The sequence below is a fragment of the Stenella coeruleoalba genome (genome assembly GCF_951394435.1).
Source record: "Stenella coeruleoalba genome assembly, chromosome: 15".
In the NCBI taxonomy this organism is placed as follows: Eukaryota; Metazoa; Chordata; class Mammalia; order Artiodactyla; family Delphinidae; genus Stenella; species Stenella coeruleoalba.
The window spans coordinates 28,002,732-28,021,019 of record NC_137161.1 but is presented as its reverse complement, the minus strand read 5'-3'; the positions used below and the strand labels follow the sequence as shown (position 1 = coordinate 28,021,019).

The window sequence follows — 18,288 nt, the reverse complement described above, 5'->3', positions numbered from 1 at the left end:
CAGTGTGGGGCCCTGGAAGGGGGCCCTGGCTTTTGCGCACCCCCTGCTCAGCGACTGTAGCTGGCTTCCGCATCTGCAGAACGGGCATGAGGACCACTTCAAAGGTGCTGGAGAGGATGGAACACGTGCACTTACAGGGCCCCACGGGTCTGACGGGGGGCGTGGGGTGCACCAAGTGACCCCCTGGAGGGGAGTCAGAAGCACGCAGCTCTCTGGTTCCCTCAACCTCAGGAAAGATCTGTCTGCTCAGCTTTTCCCAGGATGCGTGTTATGACTCCCACGCAGGTGGGGACAAGTGTGAGCCCCCTTCATCCCCCTCGCCCCCACCCCCAAAGGACACAATATAAAGAAAACAGGCCAAGGATCTTGTTGTGTTTTCATGCTTTAATTCAGAGCTGTCTGCTGTAGGTACAACTCTGTCTGATCAAAAGGACAAAGAAGACAAAAGTGAAGCCCCCTCCCCACCTCCCCCTCCTGTATCCCCTGAACTCTCTGTCAAGGGCATGGCTGAATGCAGCAGTGCACTGTGACTTGTGTGCACTGATTCCTAGGTCAGGGGGGTAATGATTTCCCTGGGCAGAGGCCCCTCTGTAGGCCTTTACCCCAGAACCTTGTCATCTGCCCCCACCCCACCCCCCAAGGTGCTGCCAGATACCCCTGTGCTAGTGGCGACTGGGAAGGGTGTTCAGTGAAAAGCTAAGTTATCCCCTTGGGAGATATTTGGGATAAACTCCATTTGAGGCCAGCTCTCTGAGCAGAGTCCCGGCCCCAGACTGATTCCTGCTTTGAGCCTGGACGAGAGGAGCAGCAAAGCAGCTCTGGCCTGGACCCTATAGCTTAGGAGAAGCCCCTTCTGGAGGTGGGACCCCAAGGGACCAGCAGTTCCAGAAGGTGGTTCCTGAGAACATGGTCCCTTAGGATCTAATCAGCTCTGGCCAGAGGCTGGGGACAGGGGAGACCCCAAAGATCTCTGCTGCAGAAGCGGAGGGCGGGAGGGAAAGGTCACAGCCCAGCAGGAGGTGGTATTAAGCAGGAAGGAAAAGGGGAGCCTTGGAGGATGAGCACTTAGCGGGAGGCCCCCGGGCCCTGGCCTCGCTTCCTGGTCCCACATCCTGTGTCCTGCAGTCAGGGCTTGGAGCCTGAGCCCGTGGGCCGCTGCGCCTCTGCCTCCGCCCCTGGGAGCTGCCCAGGCAGCGCTGCCCCTTTTGCATAGATGCAGGATACCGAGCACACACACGCACACACGCACAAGCCGGGGCCTGGCCGACACGGTCCCAGCGTCTGTCCCAGGCCTGGGCCAGAGAGCTGCCTCCTCCACCGACAAGAGGCAAAGCCCGTCAAGGTCCCACCAGACCCCCCAAAAGAGAGGCACCCCCAACACTGTGGGCTGGAGGCCCTCTGACCAGACAGGCAGGTCTTGAGCCACAGGAGGAGCAGAGGGCGGTGCCAGCTCCGCTCACCTTGTCCACAGTCCTCGGTCCACGCTCTTCACGAGCGGCTCCTCCAGCATCAGGGACAGAGCGGACCACAGCCCCGGCCCTGACCACGTCCATCAAAACACAAGACACAGTAGGAAGGCCACAGACAGCAAGACGCAGGCCGGAGCAGAGCGGCTACGCAGCTCGACTAGATTCCAGTGGTGAAAAATATATAGATTTTATGTTGTCAAATATAATAGTCATACATTTATTTTCTCGGCAAAGCTGTTCACTATTTCTAAGGAGACACCACGCAGCTCCGTGAGGACGCGGCACGGGAGGTGGGGTCCGCAGCCAGTCCTGGCTTGGCTTTGGGTTTGTCCACTGCCGCTCCACGTCACGACCCCCAGGTCCCGTGGGGCAGCCCAGCCCGGCCCCCAGAGTTTGGGTTTGGTTCGACTGGGGTGGAGGGGTGCTCCACAAAGGATGGCAGGTCTGAGGCCCAGAGCGAGGAAGGGGAGCTTTGGAGGCACAAAGCGCGTGGCAGAGGGGCTCTCCCCACGATGGCTGGGCCGGCTGCCCACCCCCAGTGCATGCAGGCATCCCCCCTCAAGTAGGCGGCACAGAGAGGAAGGGCAGAGCCCATGCGTCAGGCAACAGCTGTCGGAGCAGCGGGGGTGGGCAAGCAACCTTGGCAGAACCAGAGTGGCCCCTAGGCCGGAGGGGTGAGTGAGATACAGGGTCCCACCAACACCCTCCCCCCGCCGCAATGTAGGGCCTAACTCTGAAGAGTGGGTGAGATGACAAGATAGGTATAAGCCCTGCAGAGGAAGAGGAATGGGTTTACTCTGTAAAATAATAATGCAAATAACATGTCAGCAGCTTTGCAGAGGGACCTAGATGTGGTCCCGGGGAAGGAGGGGGGCCTTCCCAGGCTGACTGGGCTTGGGCTGGGAGCCCCACTCCACCCCCTACCTGGGAAACATCCCAGGACACCCTGCTTAGGCCTGGACGGACATCATGGCTTCAAAACCTCATCTTGCCATTCATCCCGCTGGAATTCCCCTCAGAGGCAGAAAGGTGTAAGATTTAGGAATCCTCATCCTAGAAAGCAAGCAGCCACCTCACAGGAGACCCTGGGATGCGTGAGAAGCAAGCCCCAAAGTGAACACAGTGCAAAGCAGAAGTTGGTCCCAAGGTCCCCGGATAAACTAGGGCGCGCTCCAGGGCAGTCAGACCTGGAGCAGTCAGCTGGCGGTTGCCGAGTCCAGCCCTGCCTCCCAGGCTGCAGGGCCCTGTCTCAGAAGGCTGGAGGTGCCCCCTTAAGCTGCCAGCCCCCGCCTCCTCCTTTCCTGCTGGCAGCGTCTCCAGACAGAAGCTGGGCTCAGGCTAGCATTCACACCCCGGCACTCGCCTGTCTGGCTCTCACAAAATTATCTGACACACTCAGAAGCGCCAGGAGGAAAACAGATGTGGGGAAGCTCTGGGACGAACAGACAGACACAGAACCCACACCGCCCTCTGCCCATCACCATCTTTCCTCCAGCCCTTGGCCTTCACCGTGCTCCCAAAGCGGGGAGCAGCCAGAAGGGGATGGAGCTCAGCCCAGGCCAAGTGGTTCCAGACCCGCTCGGAGTCCCGGCCAGTTGCCTGTACTTTGGGTCGCAGCTGCCTCCGTCTGAGGAGGTAATACCGGCCCAGAAGCCTGGGCTGAGGGCAAGGGGTGGCTTGGGAGAGAAGGCTTGGGGTGGGCAGGGAACTGGACAGGACATGGGGGTGGGGGACGGGGAGGCTTGGCACACAAGTTAAGCCCGGCCTCCCCAGATCAGCACACCAGAGACTTCCTGAGCAGGGGCTGCCCTGTGTGAGAGGCCAGGGGGGCGGGGGGGCCAGGTTGGGGGCATCACCACCTTCTTTCTCTGCAGTGTGTCCCATCCCTGTGCCTCCCTGCCCTTGGTCTCTCTTCCCTTCTCTCCTGTTGCAGTTTTGGGACACCTTCCCCCACCCCCCCGCTCCCAGCCCCTGACACTGTTACCATTCTGAAAACACCACCTCCAAACCCAAAACTAAATAAATAAGATGATGCCCCACGGGAAGGTGCAAGAGGGAGGACGGCACCCCTACAATCGGTAGTCAGGCCTCCGGAGCCCGGGCCGGGATGGGGCCTCAGAGCTGCGAGCTGCCGCCTGCAGCAGTGCTGGCGCTTGGGCCCTGCTGGCTCAGCGAGCGACAGCTGATCCTGCGGATGGAGTGCAAGGCCACGGTGCAGCAGCCCCGCAGCAGGGAGCTGATGTTGTAAATGGGCTGGCCCTGGCGCCGCTGGGAGCGGCAGAGCCAGGCCACCGTGGGCACGGCTGGCACCACCACCGCCAGCAGATCCACGATGTAGTGGCGGCTCCAGTAGCTCCTGGGCTCCTTCTCGGCTGCGGCCACCTCCTCCTCCTCTTCCACGGGGCACGCCACGCCCACCGACGGGCTGGGGTTGGGGTTGGCACCAGGGTGGTGTGGGGTGGGCCCCCGCGTGATGGGCTCCGGGGCCTCGAGCTCGTCACCCACCGTCACCACCACTGCAGAGTTGGGGTCTCTGGGCCCCAGGGGGTGGGGATCCAACTCCGGGCACCTGTCCCCTGACTTGGGGACTGTCCCGGAGACCTGGGCCTTGGTCACTTTCTCCAGGATGGTGTCCAGGTCCGGCTGGTACTGCACGAAGTCCGTCTGGATGGCGCGCTCCTGCATGCAGCTGGCCTGCACGCCGGCCTCCGTGCCGCACAGCAGCTTCTCGTAGGTGTTGCTGGCGGGGAAGCGGGGGCCCAGGCTGAAGGAGCCGTGCAGCGAGGAGCCCTCCTCGGGGCCGCAGTCCACCCCCGAAGATAGCAGGCTGCTGGCCTCCAGTGCATCCGTCCGGCTCAGAGTGTCGTCGGTCGCCGCGAAGCCACTGTCAGCCCCGTCCTCCACAGAGGCGCCTGGGTGGTCACCCGGCAGGCGGTCGCCGCAGACAGCGGGGTCGCTCAGCTTTGTGTAGGTGGAGCTACGGGTAAGGGAGCGGGCGGGGGACCCGCCGGCCGACTCGGCGGCGCCGTCCTCCTTGGCGAAGCCGTTCTGGGCCACCTCCATGCTGTGCAGCAGCGTCTCCAGCTTCTTGTTCTGGATGTTGATGTCCACGAAGTACTTCTGCAGCCCCTTGTCCTTGTCAATCAGGTTGTTCTTGACGGTGTCGATGACCTGCTTGAGCTGCTTGATCTCCTTGCGGGCCTCCTTCAGGGCCAGCTGGGCCTCCACGCGGTGGCACTCCTCCTCGATCCAGTCCTCCTGCATGCGCGACAGCTGCATCTTCAGGTCATCGATCTCCGTGTCCCTGTGAGCAGATGAGACACACATGCTCACCGCCTGGCCTGTCACCATCACCAAGGACAGACAAGGAGGGGGCTGTCCCCAAGGACACAGGGCCTGTGCTGCTGCCCCTCAGAGCTGAAAACAAAGGAACGACTCAGAGTTCCTTCCTCACCCTCTTTATTCCATCGGGGAAGCAGTGGGGACGGGAGAGGGGCCAGGGCTCAGGACACGAGAGACCTCCTCTTCAGGGACGAGAATGAGCCACCATCTCCTTGCCACCCCCTAGAGCCAAAATGCAGACAACTGTCCACATTTATATCCACTACCCAGAGAAGACAGTAGACGATAAAGATTCTCAGTTTAAAGAGCTACCGCTATAAAAACTTAATACATCCATTTAAAAATCTTCACATAAAACAACAAAAACTAAACCTAAAATCTCTACTCTGCAGAAATGGATGTGGCCTCCTACAAAAGCCGGTGGTGGAAATTTTCAATGGAGGCGATTTGGCCAGAGACCCCGGGGAGAGAGTGATGATCCACTTTGTTTTTATGAGAGAAATTACTGCCTTGAATGTAGCTGATAATTTTACATCTTCCCTCAAGTGGAGGGATGAGAAGTGGTGGATGAATCAGAGGAGAATGATGAGAACAGAGTGGCTGTCTTTTATCCATGCTAGATGTTTCCTCTCTGTATCTACTCTAGAGAGGGAAGACCCAAAAGATTGCCGGAAAAGGCACAGAGCTATTCCCGAAAGAAGAGGCAAGAGCAGGCAAACGAGACGGTCAGAGGACTCTTGTCCAGAAACTCGCAGGCTTTTAAAATCCCTGAGGCATAGATGAATCCAGGGGGTGCAGGGGAAGGAGGTGAAGTAGAAAATGATGCCATCAAGTCCAGAGGTAAAGCCAGGGTGAGACTGAACAGGATGGACCAAAAGCAGTGAGAAAGGAGGAGACTCCTTCATGGGACTGAACTCCCACCCTGGGTGCTCCTCCTTCGGCAAACGTCTTAGTGATCCGGCCCACACGCAGCCACTCAGCCCAAACCCTACATTCACACAAATAAAATCCAAAAGGCACGACATCACTTTGGATTTTATGAGTCCAGCAGAGTGACCAACCCAGCTCAAGCACCATGCACTTTTCAAAGTCAAATTAGAAATTCAGGAAATGGGCCCAGGAATCTCACTCCACAAAACACTGAAGGGACTGGGCCTGCGGGGCTGCAGCGGCCACAAGGTCAGCAATGGCATCAACTGGAAGGGGAAGGAGGGGAAGGGCTGCCCAACAGGATACAGCTTGGCGATGGACGTGGGATGGCAGCAGGGACCTGGAGCTGCTCAAGAGCTACGATAACAGACATCCCCACAGGTGTGGGGATAACGTTCATTCCTCCTGCCTCAGGGTGGGGAGCTCACTCTAGGATAACCCTCCTCACTGACTGTGAGCCCTGGCAGAAAGAGTGAGTTTGAAAGGAGGGACTGGGCATGCTCAGCTCAGCTGGGCCCCACTCCTCCTGGGAGCCAGCAGGACCCCAGAGCTATGGCTTCCCAGCCCTGTCTAGGTCTCAGGGGGCTGCAGGATGTTACATTTGAACTGAGTCTTATAGGATGAGTTTTCCAAGGGAGCAAGATGAGAGAAAGGGTATCTTAGAAGTGGGGACACAATATATGAAAGCACAGCGTGTAGAAGCAGAGCTCCTTCTCTGAGGAGGAAGTAGGCTACAGCGGGAATGAGAGGATCAGACTGAATGCTCAGAGCCTGTGAGGAGGCTGACGATACAGCAAGTACAGAATGGCCACAGGTACTACAAGAGTATCAGGTGCAGAGGCCGGGGAGCTGAGGTGCAGGCGTGTCCACTACAGGGCGTCCTGCCCAAACCACACAGGGCAGACTGTCTGCTCTGAGCCACAGGGCAGCCCTGGAAAGGAAGCAGGGAGATGGGCTGTCTGCTTCCCGAGGACATCAGTGTAAATGGCCAAGCAGACGCAGGGCATCAGTGAGAAGACAGTGGGAAATAGAAATAGAAATCCTAGCTCTACAGACAAGGAGGTCCACAGAATGCCACCTCTACCCTCCCCAAGTTCAAAAGCACAACAGATACAAACTGGATCAGCTACCTGGCAGAGCTCTGGTCAAGAGAGACACGGTCACGCTCACTGTGTGCTCCAGTTTACATGGAATATAATAGACAAATCCACAGAGGCAGAAAGATTAGTGGCTGCCAGGGACGGCGTGGCTGGGGAGAGATGGAGCGTGATTGTTACTGGGAACAGGGTTTCTTTCTGGAGTGATGGAACTGTTCTAGAATTAGATACTGTTGATGGTTGCACCGTTCTGTGAATATACTGAAAATCACTGAATTGTTTATTTTAGATAGGTGAACTGGATGGTATGTGAATTACATCTCAATAAAGCAGTTATATTACAAAGAAAGAAAGAAAGAAAAGATGAAGGAAGGCGTGGTAGTGGTGGCCTCCCCACCTGCCCTCCAGCGCCCTGCACGGCACCCTGTCCAGCTCACGGTCGGCTGCGTATCCGAATTGACACAGTCTGGAGAAGACGGGTAGGTGATGAAGAGATCAGAGGGCAGCCCTGAAGCTTCGATTATAAAGATGAAGCCGCCAGCCTGGAAATGGGGAGGCCGGGAGGATCAGGTCTGGAGAATGAGCTCAGACGGGCCCACGGGGGCTCCTGGGAGACCCCTGGGCTGGGTGGGAGCTCCGAGGAAGGTTTCTCACGATCTTACATCATCTACACGTGGATGAGGAGGAAGGCTTCTGGGGCCTGAACTGGTGGGTCACGAGCCCCTGGTGACCCCCTGGGAGGAAGCAAAGGAGGGCTAAGGGGTTGTTTCTCCCCCACAGAGACAGGTCAGCCAGGAAGAGTGCCCTGTGCCGCTCCTCCCCAGGTAGAAAGGAGCCAGGGCACGAGAAGTGGCCAAATGGGGCTGCCAGGCTACAACTGGGAGAGCACTGCCGTGGGTGGGAGGCCCAATAGACCCTCGCAGGGGAAACTGCTCCAGGCCTGGCCCCAAGAAGCTACCTGATGCTTCAAGGAGCAGCTGAGGAGCCCCCAGCCACGCCTTCCTCCCAGAGATACTGCAGGGCCCTGGCCACCCGCTTACCGGTCCTGGAGCCGGTCCTGTGTGTCCTTCAGCCGGGCCTTCAGATGCCGGATGCACACCTCCTTCTGCTGCAGGGGGGTCAGGTACTGCTCCGGGGTGGGAGGCTTGATGCCATGGTTGTCACTGCACAGCGTGTACTTCATGGCGCGCCTGCCGGGGACGCTTGTCAGCAGGGAGGGAGGAAGGGGCCTGGCGAGGCGCTGTGCCTCCAGGAGCTAGGGGCCCCGCCTACCCATTCTGATCCCCTGGCCACTGAAGCGCTGCAGGCCAGGCCTCCCCCACGGGGCCCCTGTGGGCACGAGAACATGCAGCCCCTTTGGGAGGTGGGTTTCATTAAGGCTCTTTCGAGCACAGCATCAGGGTGGGGAGCTCAGGGCTCCTCTAGCTTGGGCTGGGGAGACACGTCACAGAGCGCGTGCACCAGCCTGGCGCCGCCCGGGGTGGCGCCCCCTCCGCCAGCCCAGTCCCGGCGCCGCAGCCCAGAGCTCAGGTGTCCACTCTCCCAACCCAGAGACCAAGGCTGAGGGTGGGAGAGGTCTCCCCCTCCGTGTAATTATCCTGGGGCCTGCATGGTGGGCCAGGATCTATCTGCTGTGTATGTGTATGAGTGATTTCGTGTGAAAATCTAGTAACTATGGCAGCCACCGTTTGAGCCGTCTCTGTGTTGTCATCATCACTACCGCCTCAGCATCCAGCGTGTAGAACACTGTGTGCAAGACTGGTACTAAGGTGGCAGCCTGTCCTTACACTGGCATAAGGCGGGTGATAGTTGATATAATATTAATAATGCGTTCGTTTTCTTAGTGTTCTACAACTTTGCTTTCAAAGAATCACATTACCCTACAGTATGCCTTTCTCTCCCAATTGGAGAAAATGCCTATCAGCCTATCATCACAGGTAAGAGGTTTTTAGAAAAATGTAACAATGTTTCTAACACCATATTTTGAATATGACTGTAATACTGTATGCCGTAAAAACTTTATAATGATTCATTCATTAGATAAGCTAGGCAACCATTGCTAGCTTCTCTGTTATCAACGCATGCACACTATACCTGTAAATAAATACGAATTTCTTTTTCACATGAGCTTTTCATTTTTGATGTCTAGTCTTAGTAATACATGTAACAGCTACAGTGTTTTGTATCATGTAAGACAATATTGATGTACTGACAGATGATTCATTTTAAAAACAATGTAAACTTACAGTATCAATAAATACAGTATATTGCTGTAAATGTATTTTCTCTTCCTTATAATTTTCTTAACGTTTTCTTTTCTCTAGTTTACTTTATTGTAAGAATACAGTAAGTCCCCTATATATGAACCTTCAAGTTGCAAACTTTCAAAGATGAACGTGTGTTCCCATGTCCAATCACATAAGTTAGTTCACGTGGCTGGTGTACTTTTCCAGGTACTGTACTGTAAGATTAAAAATGTTTTATTTTTTGTGTTTGTTTGTTTTTCATGTATTATTTGTGTGAAAAGTGTTATAAACCTATTACAGTACAGTACTATATAGCCAATTGTGTTAGTTGGGTACCTAGGCTAATTTTGTGGGACTAATGAACAAATTGGACTTAATGAATGCGCTCTTGGAGCAGAACTCGTTTGTATGTAGGGGGCTTACTGTATAGTTTATAATACATATAACACACCAAATACATGTCAATCAACTCATTACGTAATCAGGAAGGCTTCTGGCCAACAGTAGGATATTAGCAGTTACGTTTTGCGGGAGTAAAAAGTTACACGCGGATTTTCAACTGCACGAGGGATCAGTACCCCAACCCCCTTGTTGGTCCAGGGTCAACTGCTCTAGGACACCAGCCCATGAACACATTCACACAAACGCAGGCAGACCCTTTCCATCTGCATGTGCACGCTCTGGGGGCACACGTGAGCACACACGGGAACACTGGCTGTCTCTGGGCATTGCCCTGTTCACAGCTGTACCCTGCAGCCACAAACACCCTAGCACAGGGTGGCGCAGATGCGCGCGCGCGCGCGCGCGCGTGTGTGTGTGTGTGTGTGTGTGTGTGGTGAGCACGCCCCGGTCCCATCAGGGCCGAGGAGGAGGAATTCCCACCCAGTGGATGTGGGAGGGCCGAGGCTTTCACCCAGGGAAGGGGAGCACCCCATGCCACCAGCAGACCACAGCCAGGCCACCTCAACTCACAGCTTCCTGTCGGCTGTTCTGTTTGGGAAGAAACCTCCTTGGATTTTGGCTTAAACACCTGGGCGTGTTCTCACACGATTTGGCAGAGGCCTTGCCGCCATCCAGCTCTGTTCCTTTAGGGGACGGGGGGTCCCAGGTCTAGCAAGAGGCAATCACATTTTATGGATGTAGAAAAGACAGGCCCTGGTGGGGCCCATTTGCTGAAGGAGCCAAGTTGGAGGCAGTTTTAAAAGTTTTGGGGAGGGCTTCCCTGGTGGCGCAGTGGTTGAGAGTCTGCCTGCCGATGCAGGGGACACGGGTTCATGCCCCGGTCCGGGAAGATCCCACATGCCGCGGAGCGGCTGGGCCTGTGAGCCATGGCCGCTGAGCCTGCGCGTCCGGAGCCTGTGCTCCACAATGGGGGAGGCCACAACAGTGAGAGGCCCGCATACAGCAAAAAAAAAAAAAAAAAAAAAAACGCTTTGGGGAAGCTGTCTAACATTTACCGAGGAAAAAGTATTTGTAAATTGTAAACTGTTGAAGAGAAAGTGTGGACAGAAGTGGAGGGAAAGAGAAACTATTCTCTTCTACTCACTCAGCTCCTGGCCTCTAAATTTAGCTCAAGTCAGGTCACACACTGGCTTATTTTCTGTGTGGCAAGGGGAAGAGGCGCGGTGTCGGGTGGGACCTTGGGGTCCCCTCTGATGGGCTCTAAGAAATCTCCTTCCAAAAGAGAGGAAGCCAGCAGGGGCCCTGAGCCCCATGTGTTAGGCCAGTAGACATCCTGGTGCCCTGCAAAGGCTATGGCGAGAGGGACCCAGAGCTGTGGTGAGAAAAAGAGGCCTTTTCCCTGTGCCGGGGTAGAGGAACCAGGATTACTTAAACTAGTAAGAGCTGAGGATTATAAAGGAAGTAACTATTTTAACTTTTTTCCATATGCTTTCACTAGTTTTCCTTCTCAATATAACATTTAACACTGATATATTTTTAGTAACTAGCTCTTTGTGGGAAAAAATATTTTTTAATATAGTATATATTTACATATATACTATACGTACCTGAGAAGAGAAGTATACTACAATTCATGTCCCTCAGCTAGTCACACCTTGGAACACCTGGCTACTTATAGTGAGGCTAGAGCCGAGGCACTGCTCACCAGCAACTCTGGTGGTGGCAAGGAGACCCTTGCATGGAAGCAGCTCTCAGCCTCAGGGCTGGGACTGCCCCCATGGGTTTCAGTTATGACATGTGTGGCAAAAATCTGCTGCCAATAAAAAAGTATTAAAGTTGCCAATTATACACTTTTCAAAAGGTAAATTAATGCATCATCAATCTCACTCACACACTACCACCACCCCCCACCCCCGTTCTGGGGGCAGCTACAGACAGGATGCTGGGGCATGGGTCCAGCATATGTGTGTCACCCATCATGCGTGTCATGGTGGAAAACTCAGAACTGCCGCCTCAGTGTGATCTGGTCACACAAATGACACTCACTCAAGACAAGCCTTCCCAGGAGGAGCTCTGGCCATGGGAGCTGCAGGCCAGAGTCTCCTGGCCTTCTCTTGCCTACGATTCTCAAGTTGAACCAAAGTCCTAATGAGAGCGGTTACGCGTTACGGGCCAGCAGCAGAGTGTGGTGGGTGCAGATATCAGCTCCCTGAAGCCTCCGGGTCGTAAGCTCCACTTTACAGATGAGGGAGTGGAGACTCAGACCGATTCACATCCTAAGCCCGTGCTCCCCCCTCACGCTCCTGGGAAGCAGGACGGGCGCCGCCATCACAGCCTGCACGTCCTGGTCTCTGAGGACCCACTGCTCTCCTTACCCGTCTCCCCAGCCCGATCCTGCCTTTCCTCTTTGCTGAGAGCCCAAAGCACACGCTGCACTTGTAACACACTTCACTTTCTAGAACAACTCCACTCTGCCACCCTCACAGTGTACCACCCAGAAGAGCAGGCTGGCGGACGCCACGAGCTGCCTCCCAACATCCATTCTTGCCTTTTCTCCAACAGAACTCCCAGTTTGCTTGGGTGGCCCTACGCTGGGAACCACTAACTCTCCCTGTAGCCAGTCATGCCTGGCACCAGCCAGCACAGTATAGACAGAATTTCCTGGGCAATGTGTCCTGTCTCAAAAACACGAGTCTCTGGGGGTTCAGGGGCTTTGGCCTTTCTACCTTCTTCCTTCCTGGATGCTGCCCTGATGCCTGGAGGTGTAGGAGCCAGCTGTACACCAAGGATGGTGGAGATGGGGTCCCTGACACTTCAGGGAGCTGCCCGCCTCTGGCCCCTTGTTTTGAAAGCATCACCCCCAGTTTGTCTCAGCTACTGACTTTGGTTACGTGTAGCTGGGTATGATCATACCCATCTTACAGATGGGAACTGAGGCTCAGAGAGAAGTGACCTGCTCAAGGTCACACAGCGGGGAAGTGTGCTAGAGTTGGGGATGGTTAGAACGTCCACCTCCCCCGACCCCCAGGGCACTCAGGGTTCCAGCCAGCTTGGCCAGGCCGGGTGCGAGGGAGTGGCTGGTTACCTGGGCGTGGGGCTGCTGTCACTTCCCTTGCAGGAGCCCGAGTTACTGCTGCTGCTGAGGGAAGAGGTGCCGTGGGCATCCCGCACGCTCACGGGGGGAGAGGTGCGCCTGGAGGCAGGAAGAAGAGGCAGGTGCTCGTTCTGGCTGGTGGGCAGCTGCGGACACTGGACGAACACCGCCAGGCCGCTGCGGCCCAAAGGGCCCCCACTTCAGGGTCACCGCCGGGGAGAGAAGCGTGGCGGGGGGATGCACAGACAGGGGTGACAGAACAGACAGTGCAAATCAAGGTGGAAAACCAGAAGGAGGCCGGTCCTCGGGACTCCCCAGAAGGCTGAGCAGGGCTGCGGGCCAAGGGTGGGGTCCCAGCTACCCCTACCAAGGGTCCTCAACTTCCAGGGTCCCCCAAGCCCAGAGGGAAAGGTCCCTGCACGGACTGAAACAGAGGTGGAGAGGAATGGGGCAGGCAGGAGGAGGGACAGGAGGAGGGGCACACGGGGAGGCCAGGGGAGCCTGGGTGGAAGGCTGCATGCCGTCCCTGCAGTAACTGTGAAGATCGAACAACAGTACTGGTGACGGCAGGGATCCAATGGTTTAAGTCTTCAGAGAACTTTTATACCCACTGTGTCATTTGAGCCCATAAATAGTTCCTGAGGCCAGTGTGAGCAAGCCCATTTTAAAGATGGGAAAACTGGGGCAACAACTTGCTCAAAAACAAGCCGGTGTTGGACTGGAGACAGAGACCCTCCCTGCCCCCACCTTCAGAGGCCAAGGCTCCGGGCATTGGGGAAACTCACCTGCGGGATCCAGCAGAGGCCCGTCTACTGCCTGGCAGGGACATGGCCATGAGGCTGTGGGTCCGGGTGAGGGGCGGGATGGGCGGTGTCCCCGGGGCTGAGGAGAGAGGGTGGGTTGGGGGGGCCGCGGGGGTGGCCGGGCCCGGCCACGTCATCCTCTCGCTGGGGCCGCTGCCCGGCATGGCTTCTCCTCTCACCCTTCAGCAGGACACCCAGGACGAGCTGGGGGCTGGCAGGCCAGGCTCAGGCCACAGCTGCCTCCACCAACAAATTTAGCAGGCTCTCACCCCACCACCCAACTTAGAATCACGATCATCAGAGCCTCAGGGCGGGCAGAAATCATCAGTCCAGCCCCGTGTCCTCCACATGAGTGAATGTGCCCCAGAGAGAACAAAGGCCTCGCCCAAGGTCACTGACACTGGGGCAGGGCCTCCTAATTGGCTCGGCCCAGCACTGAGTCCTCTACGCTACAAGCCAGGCCCCCAGACCCCTGACTCTCGGACCCCCACCCCCACGCTGGTCAATCCTCCCTCGGCGGGGGCTGCAGACTGGAGGCCTCCTGGAGCAGGACCAGGAACCCCAGATTAGGCTGCGCTAGTCTCGATGTCACCTTCTCACAGTGCCTGCTGGTGCGTGGCTCGGGGCTTCCCGTCTACAGGGGAGACAAGACAGACCAACACACCACACACGTGTAGAAAGACATATGGATACACGCGAATATGAAAAGGTACCACGCCCCCTCCATTCCAAGGCATGCCACACGTGGCTCAGTGAACATGCTCAGGGGGCCTGCCCACAACGCAGGACATGCAGCCCTCGCCTGCCCCGCCCCCCCCGCCCACATGCTGCACACAGGCATGCCCGCACCCAACCGTGCAAATGCTCATGCTCATTGTGGGGTGCACCAGGAACTCAGGGCACAGGCTCAACGCAAATGAGGAAGGAGACAGATGGGAGATGAGGACTCCTCCCTGCTCCCAGGGGGTGTCTCTGTAGGCTGGACCCAGTAGGAAGTGACCATGCCTGCAGAGATCCATCCTTGGCCCTCTTGACAAATCAGTAGAGAGACTCAGACCTGGCCTCCTGCCCAGGAATCCCAAGGCCCCTTTCCTGGGTAGAGGTTTGGGCTCCAAGGGCAGCCAGCCCTACAGAAGTTTAAGGAGGGGAGAGGCCCCATCCTGGGCTGGTGTTGGCTGCTGTGGAAGGAGGCCTGCACAGGGCATTAGCCCAGAGCTCCTGGAGTCCGAGGTGGAGAGGCCTGGGCTCTTCGCAGCCAATGTGCTAGTGCTGTGCCAGCTCCAGAGACCCTAGTCCCCTCCTTCCACGCTCAGAGCAAGAACTAAGGACAGTAGCCTGGGTTACAGGAGATTCAGCCAAGGACACAGTGTGCTGGACCTTCCCCCATGCGGGGAGAGAAGCAGTGACCAAGCCCTGCTCCACACCAGACCCCGTGCCAACCACATTACGTACATTATGCCATCGACTCCTCCCAACAACCCTATGAGGAAGTGCTGTGATTAGTCCCTTTACAGATGAGGAACCCGAGAGGTAACGGACTGCCCAAGTCCCAGCCCCAGTGTGGCAGGGCCAACACTGAACCAGGCCAACACCAGATGCTGAGGGGCTGGGTCTCAAACCCCAGAGCCCCTGCCCAGGGCACCACCCCTTCCCACGTCAGGGCCTCTGGGGATCCCGGTCATCCCGGCCAGCGGCGGGGCTGCGTCCTGAGTGGACAACGGCGCTACTCAGGTGGCCTGTTTCCTGGCTGTGACACAGACGTGGCGTGTTCCCTGGAGGGCTCGGACATTGCCAGCATTGTCTGCCTAGAGGTGTCAGGTGCCAGGCACAGGAGCCGCCGACACCCCACCTGTCACCTGAGCTGCTCGCCCCAGCTTGGGGATGCATCCCACCCACCATGCCCCAACTGCCCAGGCGGGGCCTCCTGGAACTGCAGGGCCGGCTTCCGGAGGAGGAACAGTGAGACGGGCTGAGGGGACAACAGTGCTACTCCACACTTGCCAGGAAGGCCACCAATGGCTCACCACCTCCTGGGCACAGGAGGGCCTCAACTAGGAGCAGCTTGGGAGGGGCTGATAGTCCTTGCTCGTGGGTGGACGAGGGCGTCAAGGATCATCTGTCACTGATTGAACACTTCTGCGGCCAGGTGACCGTGCTGAGTGCTTTTATGTGCCTTGGTCCATTACTTCAAATAAAAATCCTTCAAGGCAGGATTTTTTACCACATTTGCGTCCAAGGTCACACAGCTGCACGTCCAACAGGCCCTGGCTTCTAGCCCCAGCCAGGCTGGCTTCACTGGCCATCCTCCCATCACCACTTCTGGCTTTTGGAAGGATGCTGTGATTTCAGGAGGACTTCTCAGCAGAGGCAGGACTCAGAGCTGAGGCAGGGCCTTGCTCTTCCAAGCCAGCTCTGGTGAGCATTGCTAAGGAGCTCAGAAAGTCCGGGTGGAGCTCTGGGCTCAGGTCCTGGGAGGCGGGAACGATGCCTGCTTTGCCTTGGAGCTGCGTGTGGCCTTGGTACAATGAGGACTTTGTTGTTGCTGTCCCTGCTCCTACCTTGCTTGGCAACCCCACGCCTCCCTCCTCTCTCGCTCCCTCTTCCTTCCTCTCTGGCCAGGGGGGTGGGGGTGGGAAGGGGATGGCATTTGTACCTGGTTGGAGCAGACAGTCTCCTGGGAGGCCAAAGCCAGCCATTCATCTGGGACAGAGGTGGAAGTGGCATTTCCCCTGCTGGGACGGGACCTTGCAGGCTGGGGTCCCTCTGGGAGGGCAGAAGACACCCAGGCCCAAAGGGAGTTGTCTCCCCAGGATCTAGCCCAGAAGTGTCAGTGAGCACCCTGGACTCTCTCAGGTCCTCCCGCCCCTCTGGGCCCCAGAGAGGAGGCAGATTGCCATGGCGTTTGTCTCCATGCCACCTGTTCGGCCTGGAGTCCCGCAGGCCTGTCCCCAGGTCGCCGCTTGGAATGGAAGGTGGAAAGGAAACCCCTAGCCGTGGGGAGCTGGGCTGACAGTTGCTTATCACCTCCACCCCAGGTTAAGCCCAGCCCCATTTCCCCATCCTGCCCACACCATGGCAACCCTGCCGCATCTACCCCTTTGATTAGTGCCTCACACACCGAACAGTGGGGGTTCAGGAGATATAGCAGGATCCAGGGAACAGGAGATGGAAGGAGTCAGAAATAGTCAAAGATATCTGGGCTCAAATCCCAGCTCTGTCACCCTCCAGCTGCAGGCAGTGGGCGAGTCACACCACTTCTCTGAGCCTTAGCTTCCTCATCTGTAAGTGGGGCTGTAACAGAATGCACCTCATGTGGTTACCGTGAGAATAACACAGGATCATGCATGCACAGGGCTTAGCCCAGTGCCCACCACACAATAAACACTCGAAAATGGGAACTCCCAGGATTTTGGCACTAGATAATTGCAATGCCATGTGAGCTTCAAAACAGAAAGACTCAAGGCATAATAGTGGCTTCAGGAGGGTCAGGGAAAGCGTCTCCAAAAGGAAATTTACACTAAGTCTTAAAGGGTGAATAAGAGGTCACCAGGCAGAGAAAGTGAACGGGAGGGATGGAGAAGCGTGGGCAAAAGCCGTGAGTAATGCAATAGCATGGCTGCTCAGGAACTAGGGGGCCTGGTGGAGGCAGAGGCACAGTGGGCCTGAGGCTGTAGAGGAAGGTGGGGCCAGGCCACACCGAGCCACAAAAGCCAGGATCTTGTCCTGTGAGCAACAGGGAGCCATGGAAGGGCCTTAAAAAGGGGACGGACACAATCAGACTTGCGTTTTAGAAAGCCCCTGCGTAGGGGGCCTTTGTGGACTATAGCTGGAAAGGGACAAGAATAGAGGCAGGGAGACCAGTTAGGAGGTTATCAAGAAATTAGAAGGGCCTGGGTCAGGGCGGCAGCAGGAGCAATGGAGAAAGGGGCCTGGAGCCTTCTCAAAATTCATCAGAGGCCCCCGATTAAGTAAAAATTAGGGCAAAACTCTTGATCCTGGCATTCAAGGCCCTCTTGTCTATACCCTTTCCAACCTGCTCTCAGCTGCTTGCTGACCCCAGAGGAAAGCCCTGCTCGTTGCTCCCACATCTTTGCAAAGGCTGTTTGCCCAGCCAACAGCACCTGCCCTGCCCTGCCCTGCCCTGCCCTCATGCACACGTCACACTTTCTGTAAGGCTCTGCCCTACAGGACTTTCCTCTTGGGACTTCACCCGTCACTTACTCTCTTGACCACTTAGCGTGTCATGCCTTAGGTTGAAACTCAGGGAACACCCCCCTCTGGGGAATTTCATAAAAATAAACACAATCAACACACAACCGTTAGAAACGCAATGAGTTAAACAGGCACATTTGATAGACCAAGGGGTTGGATTAGATGGTCTCAAAGACACCTCTGGATCCACCATTCTCTGATTCTAGGGCTGTAAATGAAATAGAGTTCTAATTGATGCTTTCTTCCCTTTCAGTTACTAGGACTCCTGGATTTCAGTTTCTACATCTGTAAAACTAGGAAGCTGCATTCTTCAAAGAGACACTATGGCATTTTGCTCAATCAGCAAGTCGTGGGGGAGAAACCAGGCACTAGGTTAATCTAATATTCTAGCTAAGTGAAAGTCCCTGTATGCACTATAAATTATCTTTTTTTCCCCAAAGAATTAGCCATCAATAAGAGAAGAAAGCTATCCTAAAATCCAAAGGAACAGAACAATCTGTGTCTGATGACTCAAGCCTCTCACAATTGTGGAAAGCAGAGCAATGCAACCAATAGAACAGAACTTGGGAGGAATCTTGTCTCTGCCAAGGCAACGCTAGAATGCAGAACATTCCACCCTCAAACAGCAGAACGCCTGGTGCTCCTAGAATGCTAATGCAGAGGGAAGCGGGAGATGGAAGATGGGCCTGGGAG

General features: G+C 56.2%; 1 protein-coding gene across 3 annotated transcripts in view; it reads right to left on the bottom strand.

Moving 5' to 3' along the window:
* Positions 1 to 672: 672 nt before the first annotated feature.
* The window catches only part of SNPH (syntaphilin), a 41,701-nt gene continuing 24,085 nt past the window's right edge, over positions 673 to 18,288 (bottom strand). For 2 of the 3 annotated variants that reach the window (XM_079946311.1, XM_079946312.1), the window contains 4 exons: positions 13,366 to 13,462; positions 12,572 to 12,679; positions 7,879 to 8,028; positions 673 to 4,773 (listed from right to left, as the gene is read on the bottom strand). In XM_079946311.1, the coding sequence (XP_079802437.1) occupies positions 3,585 to 4,773; positions 7,879 to 8,028; positions 12,572 to 12,679; positions 13,366 to 13,415 (1,497 nt within the window). In that variant the 5' untranslated portion in view covers positions 13,416 to 13,462 and the 3' untranslated portion in view covers positions 673 to 3,584. Of the gene's footprint in view, positions 4,774 to 7,878; positions 8,029 to 12,571; positions 12,680 to 13,365; positions 13,814 to 18,288 lie in introns of those variants that run through there. The other variant, XM_079946310.1, reaches the window with a different exon arrangement.